At 42.7% G+C, this 18,948-nt stretch overlaps 1 protein-coding gene across 1 annotated transcript in view; it reads left to right on the top strand.

Moving 5' to 3' along the window:
• The first annotated feature begins 1,478 nt into the window (after positions 1-1,478).
• The window catches only part of HS6ST2 (heparan sulfate 6-O-sulfotransferase 2), an 85,490-nt gene continuing 68,020 nt past the window's right edge, over positions 1,479-18,948 (top strand). The window contains exons 1-4 of the mRNA XM_029929707.1: positions 1,479-1,548; positions 2,946-2,996; positions 3,987-4,053; positions 13,294-13,326. Of these exons, the coding sequence (XP_029785567.1) occupies positions 1,479-1,548; positions 2,946-2,996; positions 3,987-4,053; positions 13,294-13,326 (221 nt within the window). The remainder of the gene's footprint in view (positions 1,549-2,945; positions 2,997-3,986; positions 4,054-13,293; positions 13,327-18,948) is intronic.

Here is an 18,948-nt window from a genome sequence, read left to right as displayed (position 1 = left end):
ATATCACAGGATCTAAGTGCCCTCACAAGCCATTGACACTTCTTCCAATTTCTTGTCTAATAGAAAAGGCTGTTTTGTTCTTTACTTTACTGCCAGAATCATTATTGATTTCATGTCATTTTGTTCATAAAATCATCTCCCGAGTCTTGCAGGGCTTGGCTTATAGCTGAGAATGTTCTCCTCACACTTCTCTGCTGAGCAAGATGCTGTGAATTGCACTGATGTGAGTCAGAAGACAGTTCCACAGCGATCCTGCCAACCTGCCCACTTTCCCTTTAGGCTGTGAGCATGCACAGAGGTACTCCCAGAGCTGCGGGGGGGGGGGGCAGCGCGGGGGTTGTGGTTCTCTCTCTGTCCTCATTTGCTTTGTTTCTCCCACCAGGCTAAGCATTAATTAAGAGGGCCAGCCCCAAATGCCCAACATTAGGGTCAATCATTTGGGCTAATTGGCTGTCCCCAGCTTAACGGAACTCTCCTCTGGAGTAAGAAATAAAACTCAATCTCTGGGAGAAATTGGAACCCTTGTAATTTGCTAGTGGGAACGTAAAATGGTGCAGCTGCTATGTAAAATGGCTTGGCAGTCCCTCAAAAAGTTAAACATAGAGTTACTATATGATCCAGCAGTTCAACTCTTAGGTGTATATATATACCTAAGAGAAATGAAAACATATGTGCACACAAACACTTGTAAATGAATGTTCATAGCAACATTAATCGTGATAATGAAAAAGTAGACTCAACACAACTACTCATCAACGGATGAATGGATAAACAAAATGTGATGTATTCACACAGTGGCCTATTGTTCAGCCATAAAAAGGTTTGAAGTATCGACGTATGCTACAATATGGATGAACCTCCAGAAGTTTATGTAGGTGAAAAAAGCCAGACTAAAAATGCCATGTATTATATGATTTCACTCACATGAATTATCCAAAGAGGCCAATCCAGAGAGACAACGAGCAGGTCGGTGGTTGCCAGAGCTGAGGGAAGTGGGGAAGAAAGTGCGACCGCTTAATGGGCACGGGTTTCCTTTTAAGGTGATGAAAATGTTTTGGAACTGCATAGAGGTGTGGTTGCACATGTGAATGTACCAGTTTCCACAGACTTGTATCCTTTAAAATGGTTCATTTTATGTTATGTGTATTTCATGCCAATAAAAAAAATGCAAAACAAACAAAAACCCACCTGGATCCCTGGCTGCTGCCCTCTCTCCGGCTGCTTCACTCCTGAACGTCTGTGGGATCAGGAACCCAACCCTGGGCCGCGCACTCCTCCCGAGTGGAAAGTGGGCTTACGGTAACTCGTGGGGCCCATGGAACTGCTCTTCCACACGGCTGTCCCCACTGTTTGCTCACAGAAGGCAGAGAGCATCCTTGTATTCCTGGTGCCTTGGCACATTCTTGGCCCACCAGAGACATTAAGTAGATGTTTGTGGACCAATTGGATGTGTTTGTATCATCTGCTGATTTGTCGCCATGTACTCCAGTGATGCTGGTAATAGGCCCACCACAGCAGGTGCTCAGGGCAGACCTGTAGACGTGTCTGGTGGGTGGGAATGAAATTGTTTAGATGCACTTTACTTTTATTTTAAAGTTTGGATATCCACGCAATGGAATACTATTTGGCCCTGAGAAGGAATGCAGTACTGATGCACGCTACAACATGGAGGAACCTGGAAAACATGATGCTAAGTCAAAGAAGCCAAACATAAAAGACAACGTGTTAAATGATTTCATTTACTCGAAAGGTCCAAAATAGGAATATCCATAAAAACAAAGTTGCTTAATGATGGGCAGGGCCTGGAAGGGATAGGAGTATGTGGTGGTGACAGCCAAAAGGTACTGGCTTTCTTTTTGAGGTGATGAAAATGTTCTACAGTTGTGGTGATGACAGTCCAGACCTGTGACTCTACTAGGAGCCACTGATTTTGTGCACTTTAAGTAGGTTGTGTGGTATGTGAATTGCATCTCAACAAAGCTGTTAAAAACTTAGATACATGTTGGAGGAGGGAAGAATAAGATTTGGTTTTTTTTATAGTTTATTGTCAAATTGATTTCCATATAACACCCAGTGCTTCTCCCCACAAGTGCCCCCCACTATTTGAAAGGAATGGGGCACCTGGGTGGCGCAGTCAGCTAAGAATAAGATTTGAATCGAAGACAGATGTGCTTTTGTTTGGGGAGAGATCTCCATCCAAGATCTAAAATAACTTTCCTGATATATTCCTAGGGTTTCTCCAGAGAAAGATTCCTTTACATTGGGCTTCCCTTACAGCAGCAATTCATGTGGGTTTCCAGATCATTACCTACCTGATGAGGGGCTGAGGGCAGAGTAGCTGAAATCCAGAGTGTGAAGGGCAACTGCCAACCGTTGGGAGTTAGAGATTGATCACAATGTATGTCCGTGGGAAGCCAGGATTTAGTTAACACGAACCCCGCTGCCTGGCAGTTTCTCCACTGCCTATAGGATAGACACTCCCCACCCCCATTTTGATCAGGGGATGAGCAAACAGCCTAATGATGTGCCATTTGGACAATTAGCAATTCAGCGAGTCCAGCTTCAAATAAGCAGTTCCAGATTCTTCCTCCTCCTCCTGGGGTCTAGCCCTACTACTTCAGTGCCTATCAGCCTTCTCGAAGGAAGAGACATCAGTGTGCTGTTACGGGGCTCGCAGAGTGGGGCTGAGGGGAGTTGTGTGTGGAGATGAACAATGCCTCGTCCTATGTACAGACTTCACTGTCCCCCCTGCCTTTAGGCACCAAGACACTCCTACGGCATCATCACACTTAGCGGACAGCTTGGATGCCATGGTCAGTAGCTTCTTAGATCCCAGGCAGCCTGAGGTGGCACCACCAGTTCGTGTGTGTGAGTAGCTATTACAAAGCTGTCTGTGATGATGAGGAAATTGATAGGCTATTCTGATGATTCCTTGTGTGCCTCAGGTTCCAAGGCCAAGGACAGTCTAAAGGTGCTCCTGGGAAGCCAAGAACCAGGTGCCGGACAAAGTTCTGTTGGACATGGGTTTGCAGATGTGAGCTCACCCGATTTGACTTACAATTGCAAAAAAAAAAAAAAAATGAGCACAGGATGACTCACTTGGAACTTGGAGGACCTCCTTTCTATTTGGCATGTGACCAACAGAGAAAGGAAGGGGCCAAAATCTAGTTGTGGTGAAAAGCACATAGGCTTTGGATTCAGATGAACCAAGTCCCATTGTCTAAATAACTATAGGACCTGTGGCAAGCAACTTCCTCTCTCGGAGGCTCACTTTTCTCACCTGTACAATAGGAAAGATCATCTCTCAAGATTATTGTTCTCATTAAATGACAAAGCCCAGTCCTTGTGCCTGGATCTCCTGCTGCTGGTTCCCAACTGGCCTTTTTACTCCCATCCCTCTAGCCCACCCCTTGCCACCTGTTTGATGTCCTAGGGGAGCAGCGTGGCCATGGTAGTGTGAACTGTGCGACCTTGGATAAGTTCTTTCTCTCTCATGGTCTATAAAATGCAGAGGTTGGGTTTAATGTTCTCTAAGTGTACCTTCCAGCTCTGACAGGCTTTTAAGCTATGTCAAGGTCAAATTGTGAGCAGCCTGGCTCACCGTGCTTGAGGATGGACCCCATCGTTCAGCTAACACAATTTTTCCCCAAGCTAACAATTCTCCTCTTACTACCGTAATGACATGAGCCTTCTTGGAATGATGCATGTAGCTTTTTCCTATTTTGTTCTTCCTCCCTTGGTCATCATGGACTTTCTGGATTCTGTCTCCGTCTAATTTTCTATAGATAAAAATGCAGATATAAGAACAAGAAACAGCCCTCACTTCTCTAGAGAGACAGGCCTGATCTGCTTGCCAACTTCCTTTCCCTGCGGGGCCGAGCCCACCCACTGCTACCTGATTTATGTCGTAGGAAAGCAGCAGGGCTGCTTTACACCAGGCTTTCATCTTCAAATGAGCTATTACCTCTCTTCCTTGTGTATTCAAGTGCTTGGCACTCATAGCCTGCAAGTTTATCCTGGAATTCAAAATGAAAAACAGTCCCATGAGAAGCGGTAAAAGAGAGGCGTGCAAGGAATCACTTCAGGGCAGTTTACAGGCTCCTACGGTAACTAGAGTGCAGCGGGCTTGGGACGCAAGTGCTGTTGGCACAGAGCGCTTAGATGCAGTCAGTCTTCCCTCACTAGTGTCTGGAGGAGGCGTAGGCACAGCGCAGGGGGGAGGCACGAGATGGAGGGGGAGGCACGAGATGCAGGGGCAGGGCCTGTTGGACATCCCACCTCAGCACCCTCACTTAGGATGAGAAGGATGCCTACCTCTCAGGTACAGTACATTTTAGTAGCTGATGAGCTGGGGTGCAAGCATCCTACAACTCTGGATTTGAGTTATTAGCTGTGCGAGCCCCTCTGAGGCTCCATTATCTATGCAGCGCGTGTAGACTTTCGTTCGGGATACAGTGAGATAATTCCTGCAAAGTGTGTGGTGTCTGGCATGTAGTAAGCACTCGGTAAATGTTAGCTAATAGCATGACTGCTATTGTTTGCCAGTGAGGAATAATTTCCGATAAGATTCGGCCAACTTGTCTGTAGCTTGTATTCTTTTGGTACCTAGGTTTGAAACTTCACGTAAGACATCGAACTAAGAATCCTGCAATAAAAGGAGATCTGTTTCCTGGTGAAAACAAAGGATTTGCCCTAACAGTGGTTCTACATTGTCACTTTGAAATGTATCCAAAGCCTATGAAAATGTTGAGTGGCTCATGACTTTTCAAAAAGCAGCGTATCCATGAATAGCAGGTTAAAAGCTATGCTCCTTTTTATTTTTTAATTTTCATTTCAGTTAGTTAACATGCAGTGCTCTACTGGTTTCAGGTGCACAATATAGTGATTACACACTTCCATGCGTCACCCGGTGCTCAACGCAGAGAATGTGCTCCTTAATCTGTCACCTCTTTAACCCATTCACCCCCCCCCCCCCACAAACCTCCCCTCTCCTAACCATCATTTTGTTCTCTGGAGTCAAGAGTCTGTTTCTCTCTCTCTCTCCCTCTCCCTCTCCCTCTCTCTCTTTCTTTCCTTTTCCCCTAGCTCGTTTGTTTTATCTCTTAAATTCCACAAATGAGTGAAATCATATGGTGTTTGTCTTTCTCTGGCTTACTTCGCTTATTTAGCACAGATTTTTAACAATGAAGTCCATTATACAGATGTTTCATTTGCAACAATGAAGTCCATGATACAGATGTTTCATTTGCTTGACCCCAGACCTTTGGGAACATCTGGATAAGGAGGGGGGCACTTTTCACCAGAATAGTTGCTTACATTACATCCAGCAGGTTTAATTGAGCCCCTGGTTTGGGTCCTCTGTTACGTATCACTGGAGATGGATCACAAGGAGATCATGGTTTTGTTGGGAAAAATGAGACAGACAGGTTTAAAGCAAAGAACAGCAGAGGAGCTGGAATTTTAACAGTTCTGTCGAGGCCCGAGCCCATGCGCCCCCCACTCGAGCCGTCACCCCTTCACGGACCTGCCACTTCCCTGTTTGGGGCTGGCTTGAAGGAAGCTTCGGACCAAACCCAGTGGCTCCTGTCATACTTTGACGTCAGCAGAGATGAAAGCTCCTTCCCTAGAGTGGGAGGCATGTTGGTCCAGAATGGTCTGGAATATGCCATTCCGTGTGTCTCTACTGTCTGATTCTGTCAGTGACTTGGCTGAATGTTTCCTGAGAATGATCTCGATGTTTAGTTGAGCACTTGGTAAGTCACTACGTGGTAGGGACTTTTTCATGCTGTGTGCTTTAAACGTGTTAAAATGTGAGCAAAGCAGGTGCATCTCGCCTTGGCAGCTCAGCCTCCGTGATCTGTGTCAGCATAAAATACACGGGGTGCAACAGAGCAGCAGCCCCGAATGGAGCTTAGTGTAAAGGGTGTAGTGGAAATTCTCCCTGCTGAGTTGAGCCAGTGCTGCAATAGCATTCATTGTGGACCTTCTAGACGCCAAAATTGAAAATATGGAAACAAAATGAGAGAAAATAAGCAACATACACATTTATATTATAAGTGAGACTTTTTCAGGCCCTTATTAACAGAATGCAAGCCCTGTTATACCCCCAAAATCTCTATAAGGGACACTTAATGGTCTACCTTTCCTTAAAGTAAGAGGTATATATATGATCAAATTGAGGAAATGCATGGCTGGAACTTTCCATACAAATGTAGGTTTGGGGAACTCTAAAGCACATTTGAAAATCGCCGTCAACTTTCAATTGATGCAATTGCCTGTGTCTGTGTGCCTTAGTCTATAATTCCAACAGTGCCCCCACATCATAAGTAGGAATGCTTTTTAGGAGGAAAAACAAGCCAGATTTTCTTTTATGGGGCTCCTTTTGTTTGTTTGTTTGTTTTGTTCGGTGGTAAAACACTCTTTTCACTGCTTTTTGAAAGACAGAATTGTCAAGTAGGTTCTTAAAGATTCTTTCAGAAAGAATATATCCCGACATAGCCCAGGACAAATTGGAGTCATACCCATTTCTCACCAAACAGGAAGCCCTCGGTCTCCACATTCTTAATTGGATCAGCACTAGAGGGCACTCTTATGATGCCAAAATGGGAGAATTTTACTACAAATCAGTGGGCGGATGTGCAGGTGTTGTAAGGGGGCCGGTCCAGTAACTAACTGCAGGCAACAAACAGTTTGGAGAAGACATCCTAAATGAGAATTGACTGGCTTGCCAGCAGATGATAAAACACTATTTGAAAAGCGTTATTGAGCAATCTTCCTCATTGGATCCACTTTGTTTCCCAAATGTGGTTGGTGTTTTTGGCAATATAAGACCCTGGTATTAGGCATTATTTCTCAAATGAAAAGAACATAAGGATCCCTGATTGTTGCCACATGATGTAGTAAAAGCCTGTTTAGGTAGAAAACAGAACGTAAGAGAGAAGCGTAGGAAAATGTGTTTACAATTGAACAGCTACTGAAAGAAGAAATTAACAGGGGTTTTATGTTTGTTTTCCCATTCTTTTGTAGCCATTGCTTTTTGAGATGTGCTGAGGGTTGTGTGGTTGTTTTTGGAGGTGCAGGTGCCTGCTTGCTGGCTGTCCGCAGGCGGTTCTCTGATGGACACCGGGTGGGTAGTGTGTCTCCTCCCCACACACCGAGGAAAGGACCCATAGACTTGGGTCCTGGTCTTGGCTCTGCCACAGATGTGTTGTGTGATGAGTCTCTCCCCCCTCAACACTAATGGCCCCTAAAGATCACCAAAGAACATCTCTCAGTGTCTCAGTGTCTGTGGTTGATGATTGCAGAAAAGAAGTTTCAATTTCATTTTTTTATCAGGCACTTGAGATCTAAATCTAACCTTGGGATAGAAGGTGATTTATGCTCTCGGTAGAGATGCTATTTGAAGGATTTGACAGTCCAAAGAGCTGATATACATATGTTAGTAACTTTATTTTTTTTTTTTTTGGTTTACTGCCTAGTCCAAATATAACTTCAGAGAATTACCACATGTAAGGCATTTGTAGCCCTCCCCCCAAAATTGGCTTATTATACCTTAGTTAGGTGACTCCTGTCTTGCATGCTGCACACTGACCAGAATCTCTCTGGCCTGCCTCGTGCAATTCTCTGAGCAGCCAGTGGGAGGTCTGAAGGTCTAATGGGAAGAATGGGCCACTGAAGACAAACTTGTCCACTCTGCCTTTGGTCCCAAAATTTCTCAGAACAACTCGACTATTTTGCTCTAGGCCTCCACTTGTAAGAACCCAGGCTATGCTTCATAGGAATGTTCCCAACTGAGTCAAATTCCTTATAAAGCCTTAAAATGTTGTAATGAATAGGAGCCTTTGGGAAGGCAACAAGTCCAACACCTTCACCGTGTAGATAGGGAAACTGAGAGCCATCTTCCCCATGGGAGGATGGGCTTACCCAGGGTCACACAGCAGAGTTGTCATGGTGACTTCAGTCTTTTGACTTTTAGTCCAGGCATCTTTCTACTCTTGTGCTGTGTGTATCTTTCCCTGCACACACTGACTCAGGGAATAAGAAACCAACAGCTATTAACCAAAGAGTTTTGACATAGCTAGAATAGCTCTGTGTCATATATTACATATTGTATTTAGGTCGTATATATATAATATATGTTGTATGTAGGTGGTATAAATGGAAGGGACAAATCCTTGTCAAAAATGTGCCCTTTCTAAATGTCATAAGACTGGAGACTGAACCACTAGAAGGGTGTTCCTATGCGTCTAGAAGACCCTGTATTCTTAATACTGTTGACCAAAGGCAAGGATAACATTGAAATCCTTGTCAACTGGCAAAGAAAGTAGGCCAGGAAGATGGGTCTGGAAGCCAGGTTTAGTATCTTAGGGGAAGGGGATGCTGTGGAAGGAGCAGTCAAGACAAACTCAGGATAATTCATGGTTGTGCCAAAGGCTGATTTTCAGGGGTAAAACAAATACCCATACAATAAAACTTGGAAAGAATGTTCTGGATGCCCGTATCCTTAGACCTTGAAAAGCTCTCTCTCGTGGAATACGTACAGCTTCTGGCAGGCTTGGGATGGAACAAAGAATTGCAGAGTAGCCAAAGAGTGAAATATGGGTATTGGGGAACACCACTCTTCCGTGTCAATAAATGCAGTTGCTTTCAAGATGGCCTTTTACATGTGCATGTATTTGAGCATTGGCTTTGAAAAGCCATTTTGTTCCTAAGATAACAAGATAGCTTAGTGACAGGGGACTATGGTCCCTGACACCAGCCTGCCGTAGACTCAGTATACTTCTGGACACTTTGTTTATTTGTCTCCTCCCTAGATTAAAATGAACATGCATAAAAAGTTAGTGAGTCCTGTCTCTGGCCCTGGTACTCTACCGTAGTGTGTCCATATACTTGATATCATCTAATCCTCAGAGCAGCCCCGTGACACACACATTGGCTTTTCTACACAGGTTGTTTCTAGGTGCTTTCTGCTCTGATTGGTCAATGTCTAAGCCATATTGTTTATTCAGGATGTTGAATGTCATTACTGGCGTGGGCACTATACTTGTTCCCATTGTGTAGATAAAGGAGTCAAGGCTGAGAGCTTGAGGCACCGTGGCACTGTCGTCCAAGCAGTGAATGAAAGAGCCCCAACTAGAACCAGTCTGTGTGATGTCAGGGTTTATTCCATGGCCCCACACTATCTCTCAGGCTTGTGTGTAAGCAAAAGGCTGACTCCAAGCATTTTAACACAACTAAAGAATCCAGGTAGATTTTGCCTAGGGCCTTAAGAAACATTCACACCTTTCCTCACACCAGTCTGAACAGGAATTCTTTGCCGGGGACTTTGTGGACATGGGACCCCTATGCATTTAGAAGACCTGATGTAGCATGGAGAATGAGCTTTTTTTTGTCACTAGGATATACTGAATTTGGCCTTCAAAGACTCCATGAGAAAGTGGCCTGAGGTCCAAAAGGAGGTGGTGGGTAATTGAGTAATGTTATACTAGATCAGACCAAGGTGAAGCTGGAGGGGCATCCTAAGTGGGAAGAAGGTGGGAAATCGAGAGCACCGCAGTTCTAACTCAGGGCTTGGGAGTTGGCGAGAGGGTGAGAAGACTAGTCGGGTGTTAGAAACTGCAGAGGGTGAATGGGCCATTTGCTTGGCAGCTCTGGAACAGTGATAGGTAATAGGTTCCCACAGAGCATATTAACTGCCGCAGACCTGAAATCAGACCAAAACAATGTCAGTATGGGTTTTTGAAAACCATCCTCTGCAAAATCTGAGCATTTGTGTAGCCTTTATCTGGGAGTGTGTGCATCTTTCTGCCGATTGACAGCAAGCAATCACAACAGCCCAGGCTCCCGGCAGATGAAGGAGCTGCATGAGCAGAAAGAAAAATGGGGGGCAGGGGGTGGTCATTTGTGCATCAGTTAGATTTTCAATTAAGTTTCCTCATACAACTTTTCCATCCTAAGGACCAGCCTATATTTCAAATAAACAAAGCTGTTTCCCTGGACAGAAAGATGATCTGCTGCATTTCAGCTCAGCCATTATTGTTTGGGCCATATTTTCATTTACACATAAGCTCAGAACGTTGGGCTCTGGACTCTCAGAACTCCTAATGGCCTGTTGTACTGAAGAAGTGACTAGAGACTGCTTTACTCTTAACGACCATGGCACCAACACAAATGGCCAAACTACTAGAAAATTACAGGAGAATTTGCCCAAGATCAAACAAGTCATTGGTAAAACCAGGATTTAGAAACCAGGGATCCTGATTTTCAGGCAAGGTCTCTCAGATATTTACATCATTCCAGCTTTTCTAGGTCTTAATTTGGATCCTTAATATCCAAGTGACTAGATAGCGCTTTTTGTATGTGTGTATATTTCTGAAGGCCTGAGCAACTACCCTGAGAATGTAAATCCTGGGGAATAGGTGTTATCATTGGAGGTTTCTGGTTAGCATGAATCACCATCTGGAGTTTCGGGGCCTCCAAGTCTGCCCCATCTTTCCAATGATGTATATGTATTCCCTGAATTTTCGTCTCTTCCTTTCCCTGCTAATTTGACATTTAGGCAGTAGCTGTCTCTGGAGGAAGATTTAGTCACATCTCAAACCCCCGCCCAGAGGATGGTTACTCAGTTGCTTCTTCTCTATCCAGTGTCTGGGTCTTGGGCCTGAAAACCACAGCTCCATTTATCCACCAGCTGCTGTTGCTTTCCCAGGACGTGACTTGCTGAGGGGTGAGGAGTCTGATCTCAGAGTGTCACCGGAGCTAGCTGTTACAGAATACCACAGCAGCCAGTGAGAAGAGCTCTATGACACTGCAGTATTACAAAGCTGCCATTTAGACATTCTTGTTTTTATAGCATTGCAAAGCACATGCACGTGGAGTTCTGTGGACAGCAAATGGCCCAGCTGAAACGAAGTCTGTCTTACAGCTTTTTGATAGGGCTTTGCACAAGGAGACTTCGTGAATGCAAATAATGTCCTCTCCAATCAAAAAGACAATTCTTTCTAGTACAATTGTTGAATCCAATGCCAGTGGATATGTTCTCAATACATAAATAAAGACATAAATAAAATGGGGGAGATCTCTTTTCTAGGGGCTAATAACACACAGTATATTTCTGTGGAACTCTTCTCCAAGAACTTGGCTTTAAAAAATCTTCCACGGGGTTGCAAATTACAGCAAGGCAGGGATTTGTGTCTGCTGTATCCTCAATACCTATTAACAATGCCTATCACATAGTAAATACTAAACTTTTTGTGGGGTGATTTTTTTTATTAAATGTATTTGACATACAACATTGTATAAATTCAAGCGTACAATGTGTTAATGCATTTATATATATTGTAAAATGATGGCCATTGGAGTGATATTTAGCACCTCTGTCACATTGTACAATTACCTTTCTTTTTATTAAAGATTCCTTTTTAAAAGATTCCATTTAAGAACCTTCCTAAGGGCGCCTTGGTGGCTCAGTCAGTTAAGCCTCTGACTTCAGCTCAGGTCATGATCGCACGGTTCGTGGTTCAAGTCTCCCATCGGGCTCTGTGCAGACAGCAAGCTCAGAGCCTGGAGCCTGTCTTTGGATTCTGTGTCTCCGTCTCTCTCTGACTCTCCTCTGCTCGTGCTGTCTCTGTCTCAAAAATAAATTTAAAAAATTAAAAAAAAGAACCTTCCTAAAGAGAGAGAGAGAGAGAGAGAGAGAGAGAGAGAGTGTGTGTGTTTGTGAATGTAAAATGGGTTCATAAAGTTAATTCGCTTTTTCTAATCAGTATGCCTTCCCTTTTTTTTTTAATCATTTTCCCTCCATGGCCTTCAATTCATTTCTGATGACTGCCCACCTTTTTGATTGATGCACCTGTAACATCTTCCTGGCTCACCATTGAATATTCCACCTCTGGCAACCTGGATTCCAAGGTAAGGCAATGAACTCCCGAAAGTCTTCTCAGTGCAGTCACCAGGCAAACTTTTATGGGCAGTTGGGAAATTTACATATTTTTTAAATCATAAGAGATAATAGTTCCCCTGTTTAAAGTTAAATTTAGTCCAGTCCTCATATAAATCAGTTATGTACATAATTCTATTATTTGAGGATTTCTATTAGTGTAGCAGAATAGAAAATGATGGTTTTGGAATGTGCTATATATTTGACTTTAGAATTTTCTAGTACTAAAAATCAACATATAGCTTTATGTTTTCTAATTGTTGGTTGCTTTTTAAAAAAAAATTTCACCCAAAAGTTGTGTTACTTTTTGTTCATGAGGCTGAGTGTGGTGGGAGAGGTCCTAGCCTCTCTTCACTGTGTAGGGAAGCTAAATCATGGGGTAGGTCAGAACACTCTAGATTGCCTCTTTCTTGTGACTGGAATGGAAGAGGAGCACATTGTGCCCTGGATGGTAAGTCAGCCAATGGGGTGTCTTGTCTGACAGAGCTTTTGTGAAGGTCACCAAGTACATCACTTTTGTTTCTCATAATGGGACACAAATGTGTTATTACATTGTAATATCCCTTGTTCTGGGTTAATTCACAATGAAAAGCTACTTGAATTCCCCTCGAACCCTCAGATTAGCAATTGAACTGTGTGCAAATTCCCAGTGCCTGCACACATCAGAAATTCATGTAGTAGAATTAGTGTGACTCTTAAGACATATAGTAAGAAAACAGCTAAGCATTTTGTTTGTTTGTTTTGCATGGGAAAACATTGCTTACTTTGGTCAATGTCTTGCATTTGGGTGGAAGGGTCTAGTGTGATGATTTATGTATCACTTGAGGTGTGCTTTGCATTTTCATCTGTTTGATGAGCATCGGCAAGGTCTCATTGTTCTTTTCTTTTCCTTTTGTTATTTGTGTCGCATATAGTCCTGATAATATGTAAAAGAATATGTAAATTTCTCATAGGTCTTTGCAGTCAGATGTTTCCTTTTTAGTGATGCCGTAACATTTGCTTTGGTTTGGTTTTTGGTTTATTGACTTTTTGTGTTTTGCTTAGATTGTCATCACATTTGGGAAGGGGCATGGAATGAACATGAACGAGTGGTAGATCTTTCATTCTCAGCCCATAGCCCTCCAGAGGTCTGGCTCTCATGCTGCCCTGCCCCTTTCAGCGCTCTGATTCATAATCCCCCACTCCTTGAGAGGACGGAACGGGGAGGAAAGCGGAGGAGCCATCCATGAGCTATTTCCTTGCGGTTTGGGAAGCTGGAAAAGTACACTGTCAAAGCAGAATGGAAAACTTTTCTTATTTTAACTCCTGTCTTACCATGCTCTTGCTAGCACTTGGTTTTACTGTTCCCTTAACAGGTGGAGGATTTTTCGCATTCTAGATGCAGCAAGGTAAGTGACAATGTATTTTTAGTTCAACTGAATCTAAGTAAACTAGACAAACAGACTGTGCAGTCACCTATTCCTTTGATTTCAATACAATGAATAGTTAGGTTTTGGCTTGGACAAATTCATTCCAGGGCTTTGTTTGTTTGTTTGTTTGTTTTTTGTTTAAAACAGCTGAAACTACCCAGGCATATAGTCTTGGATCTGAAAGCTGACCTAGTGCAGAAGTGGGTTGAGTGTTCAGGGCCAGCACCTTAGACAGTTGGGCAGGTGGTCATTAGCTCCTTTTTCTTTTTGCTGGAATAGAACGATACAGTAGAGTGTTTTGTTAAGAACACCCCACCATCAACAAAGTGTTTTTCACAGTGCTTCAGGAACGCCTGCCTGTCACTAGGCTGCTTGATGGTTTAAGAACAACTAGATCAGCATTTCATTGAAGGGAAATCAATTATTTGAAAATATCAGGGTGTTTAAAGTGTGTAAATATATGGACTTGCGAGGTAGGATAATCTTACAGGCGAGGGGCCTTTATGACAGGAATTCTGCAGCAGAACAAATATCATCAGACGTGGAAAGTTCCGAACCATGGGAGTGGTTGGGTTACTGAGACTGCTCAAGGACTGCACCTTTGCAGTACCATCATATTGCCACCAGTGCTGAAGAGGCTAGTGACAATCAAAGCTGTCTTGTAAATGTGTGCTCTAGCTGCTTGGCACATTGTTTTCTAAGATCATGGTGCTCACCACTACTGTGTTTAGACTATTATAGGCTTATTGGCACCAGAAATATTTACCAGTGTCTTTGCTTTCTCTTCCTATCCACCTAAGCCCCATCCTGTGCTCCCTGACCAAATAGGGTAGGGAGCAAAGGTGGTAGCCTTGGGATTTTTCCACTGAAGCAGATTCTCATTAAAACAGAATAGATGGGCCATTTCTTAAATGCCCAGTTAGCTTTCAGGGGCTGGACTTCCATATTCCCATTAGGGCCTCAGTGGATTTGTTTGAAAAATGAGAATAGTAAATTCAGCGTTTAATTCTATAATTAGGTTATAATTCATTGGAATAAATTGTATAGACACACATAGACCCTTAATCACATAACATTAGTTTGGGAGGGCATTTAAAGATTATAGACTGGATGTATCATGGTGGCAGGGACATGAGATTCTGCCACAACTAGTGGGGTGACTTTGCTCAGGTCCCATCTCTGCTGTGAGCCTTGATTTCCTCATCTGTAAAATAAAAGAGTGGATGACCATTAAAATAACATACAGACTAGTATCCCAATCATTGCTTTTATGGGAGAAATGTTGAGAATTTTGTTTTAGGTTTGCTTTAAGATTTACTACATGAGAGAACCATGCATCTATACCAGTTTTGCTATGTAACAAAGTGAATGCTCTGTTTTTATTATTGTGCTGATCAGAGCAATGTATACCTGTTTTGAGTTTGTGAGAAAGGAAGAAAGGTGCCGATGAGGAGATGGAGGAGAAACGGCTTTGGTAAATGTCACTGGGGCCATTTTTGCTGCTTCTGGGCTGAATGACGTATGAAAACTATTTGCAAGGCTAGCACATCTTTCAACCACTAGTAAAATAATAAAGCAACAATTCATTTGGTAATTCCCCCTGCATACGCAGTCTTAGAAATATACAAGATTATGATGAGCTCTGTCTCATAATTAACAGTTTGCATAAATGCTTGCTAATACTTAGTTGTCTGAATGAATTCTGTAATCCAGAGAAAGAAGGGAACAATCAGTGGAAGCCAGCCCAAATGCCTTGTGTTATTGTTACACACACGCACAATTAACACTGATACTAATTGTTTCAGACCAGAACCTCATTTGTTTTTCTATAGACAGCAAAAACATTAATTGCCAGAGTGCGCTCGCTCTCTCTTTTTCCTATAGCCAGCCATATCATAAGGTCTGCAGTTGCTTAAGCAGATGACTTGGCTGAATTTTTCAGTGTACCATTTTGTTATGGAGTTTCCAAGTTTCTGTTTAAGTTAGCAATCACTGGCTCGGACAACCAAAGACTATATTTTGGAATACTTTTAATAACAGGCCTCTATAAATTTAAGGAATAAAAGCCAGTTCTGCTGCTGCATTTACATTCCACTCGTTATTCCGTATCTTTAAAATGATTGGCATTAGACATGCATAGGAGACCCATAGGAAGTCAAGGCCGAAGGAGGCCTTTAGATCAGCCCGTCAAATTCCCTCACTTTTCAACTGAGTTTGATTGTCAATAATTTGAATGTCAGCAACCACCACCGAATCAATGATGCCACGCTTTTTGTTTTCAACGTTCAAACCATTGGGAGCTATTATAGTCAATACATTTGAAATATAACGAGATGTTTTAGAATCATACAGCTTCAACTTATTTTCAAAAAAGAGGATTAAGATATTTTTTTAAAATATGCCTTGATAAGGTTGCCTTAGGCATAGCCATGATGTTGATGGTGTATGTGTGGAAGGAGACATCCTATGCAAAGCACTTGGCGGTAGGAAACAGTCGACCAATATCAGCTCTTTCATCCTCGTGCCCGGATTGCCCAGCTCATGTCAGCACAGTGGAAGTGTTACTTTAGTGCTCTTAGAGTCAGTCTGTCTTCAGGTCCAATTCTGGTGCTGCCACTTTCTTGCAGTGTGACCTTGAGTAATTTACTTAGCCTCGGGGGGGGGGGGGCTTTCAGTTCCCTCACATGTAAAATGTAGCCACTTTATAGATATGTTGCAAAAATTAAACTGAGTTCAGGCATGTCAAGTACTTAGCCTTGTTCCTGGCACTTTATAAACCATCCGTGAGTGGTAGTGGCTATTACTGTTGTTATCTGGCATGCCCAGTCCAGTCTTATTCAGTACTAATACTTAACCTTATGGCACTTTGGGGTATGCATATACAGCTATACACATCTGCATGTGGGCACACAGAGTCCACAAGAATGACATTGGAAGACTGTGTTCCTAAAGGTTGTTTGTGACCACTGTGACTCAAAATCCAATGGCCTCTTCTCTGGCCTCAGTCTTCTTGAACCTTTTGGAGGTTCTAGTACCTTTGCACATGTTCTCTTGCTTGAAAGAATTCATAATTTATCTTGGTTCACCTCTTATCTTCTCAACACTTCATAAGGTTCCTTTGTTGGGATATCTTTTAAGCATGCGCCCACAGACACACGGACACTCACAAACATACACAGCCTCTCCCTTCCCCTCAACCCTTTAAATGGAGCAATTCCCAAGCCTGTCATTGATGTGCTTCTCTTCTCTTTCTGTGTTCTCATTCTGGGTAACTGCATCTCCTCACATAGCTTCACCTTTCACCTCTACACTAATGATTCCCCAATTGACCCCTCCAATCCTTAACTCACTCCGGAGCTCCGAGCTAACTCCAATTTCCAACTGCCTGCTGAGCATCTCCAGGGCAGGATATCCTAGGAGGCCGAAGTGTAGTCTGGCTTTTGTCATCCTGCCTCAAGAATACAGATGGGGGTGTGGTTGGGTGGGGATCTAGCTTCAAAAAGTATTAAGAGTTGAAAACAAAGAAGTATTGGACATTAGCCTAAGCAGAAGTAAAAGCAGTCTGGGTTAAGAAAGTGGTTCAAAATGAACTTTCCAGGGAAAGCATGACAAGTAAACTGTGAATTTCTGTTGTCATGAACTTGAAGATATAAATAGGCCATTCAAACTTTAAAAGGTATATATTTTCTAGGGAGAAGGGAGCAGCTTCCCTAATGAAGACTGAGTTCAATTTTGAGGTGCTGGAAGGTTAGCATGTTTGAGGGAAATGTTAATTAAAAGTATCTTTCTAGGGACAATCTTTATGGTCAATCTTGCTTCAGTGTTTTGTTGCACAAACATGCATGCCAAGAGGAAGGATAACATACTCAAGTTGAAGGACGAACACGTGGGCGTTTTGAGAGCACATGCATGCATAGATACATACACACATGCTGGGTCAGATGGGCTTGAGATTTTTGAATGTGTGAAAATAATCTTGTCAGAAGGTAGATCAACTTCTCTTTTTTGATTCATTCTGTAAACATTTACTGAATACCCAGTAGATGCCACGCTCTCTGTGGACCAATGGGGCTGTGAATATAAAACATAAAAGGACCTGTCCTGAAGTGCCTAATACATTTTTCCTTAGTTCTATACAAGTACATTGGGAGTCTCATTTGGTCTAGAAATACCTGCAGCATGTGACAAACTGTTCAATGAGTCTAACTTTGCAGATAATCTTAATGGCGAAAGAGGAACTTAAGGGAAATAAGACAATGTTAAAGTGTGAAAGGAATGCGTATAAATTCAAATTAGAAATCGATTGCTTCTTTTAAATTTAGTAAATATTGAATTACTTTGGGATTTTACATTTCCAGTTGGCTTTCAGTGTTTCAGGCCGGAGGAAGAATGATTATACCTAACTCTAAAACTTAATTAGAGCAGAGGGATAGACAAGTCCTGGTTAATGTGTATAGTATTCTTCGTAGGGAGACATCTTTGTAAACGAGCTGTTCTTACAGAAGCTACTGACCCAGCCTGTAGCTTTAGCACAGGGAACAGTATTCCTTTTGAAGAAGGGTGACCCTGTGCCCAAGTGACCGACCCATGGACTCTTCACTTCAGAGACCACCTTATCCTCCAAATTGTAACCGTCTCTGGCATCAGGTGATTTCTTCGCTGTCGTGGTGTAACCCAGCCTCCTCTTCGGGAATTTAGCAATGCCTTTATTTGCAAGTTTGAAATCCAAGTGTTTTTAGTCCCAGTGGTCAATTTCAAATCCTCTTCATAATCATTCTTGGTTCCCAAAGATCCTTCATGGCCTTTATAATCTTGAAAACCTACTTTGATGCCCCAGAGCTCCTGCTATGGAAATGTAGATGGCACCAGTGCCTTTCATCATGCCAGTGCCTCCTTTGAGACCCTCAGGGCACAAAAGTTCTCATAATAACGTTACAAATATTGACCAGGATTTAGTTTTTGCCCTAAATTAGTTAGAGGCATTGATATGCTTCTCTTGTTGTGATTGGAAGTAAGAATAATGAAACCATACTTGAATTCATAGTCTTGGATGTCTTTGTTCTCATGGTTTGCATCAACCATATTCTGCGTTCTTTTACCCTGATCACATTTACTCATTCAGTATGCATCTACCGAGTACTTATGTATTTCAGGCACTGTTCTAGGCACTAGGGACAGTAAGATGGACAGTGTCCCTGTTCTTGTTTTTCTTAAGGGGTGTATGCACCCATATTGGAGGGAAACTGAAAATAAACAAGTATACAAGTAAATGAGCAAGCCAACCTCAAAGAAGGATAAGTGCCATGACAAAAGTATAACAGTGTGGATGGAGGATGGGTGGGGAGTGAACAGAGTGAATTCTGCTTTTTGCTTCTGTGACAGTTTTGTACAGACTCCACTAACACTTTGGCTGGGGGCTTTGGTTTCCTCTATTTTGTAATGGATTTGGTACCAATTCTAATTTTGCTGCTTCTGGCTGCTCTGCCATTGGGACCACCTTCCCTTAGTTGGTCCTGAAATAAACCTAATATACCCTCTTATTAAGCTTCTGTTCCATTCTTTTCTTCTACTCGTCATCCTTAGAATTTGACAGGTTCACCC

Source organism: Suricata suricatta, chromosome X (assembly GCF_006229205.1).
Source record: "Suricata suricatta isolate VVHF042 chromosome X, meerkat_22Aug2017_6uvM2_HiC, whole genome shotgun sequence".
Classification (NCBI taxonomy): domain Eukaryota; kingdom Metazoa; phylum Chordata; class Mammalia; order Carnivora; family Herpestidae; genus Suricata; species Suricata suricatta.
Note: the sequence above shows the minus strand (reverse complement) of the source record. Positions and strands in the feature narration are given on the sequence as shown.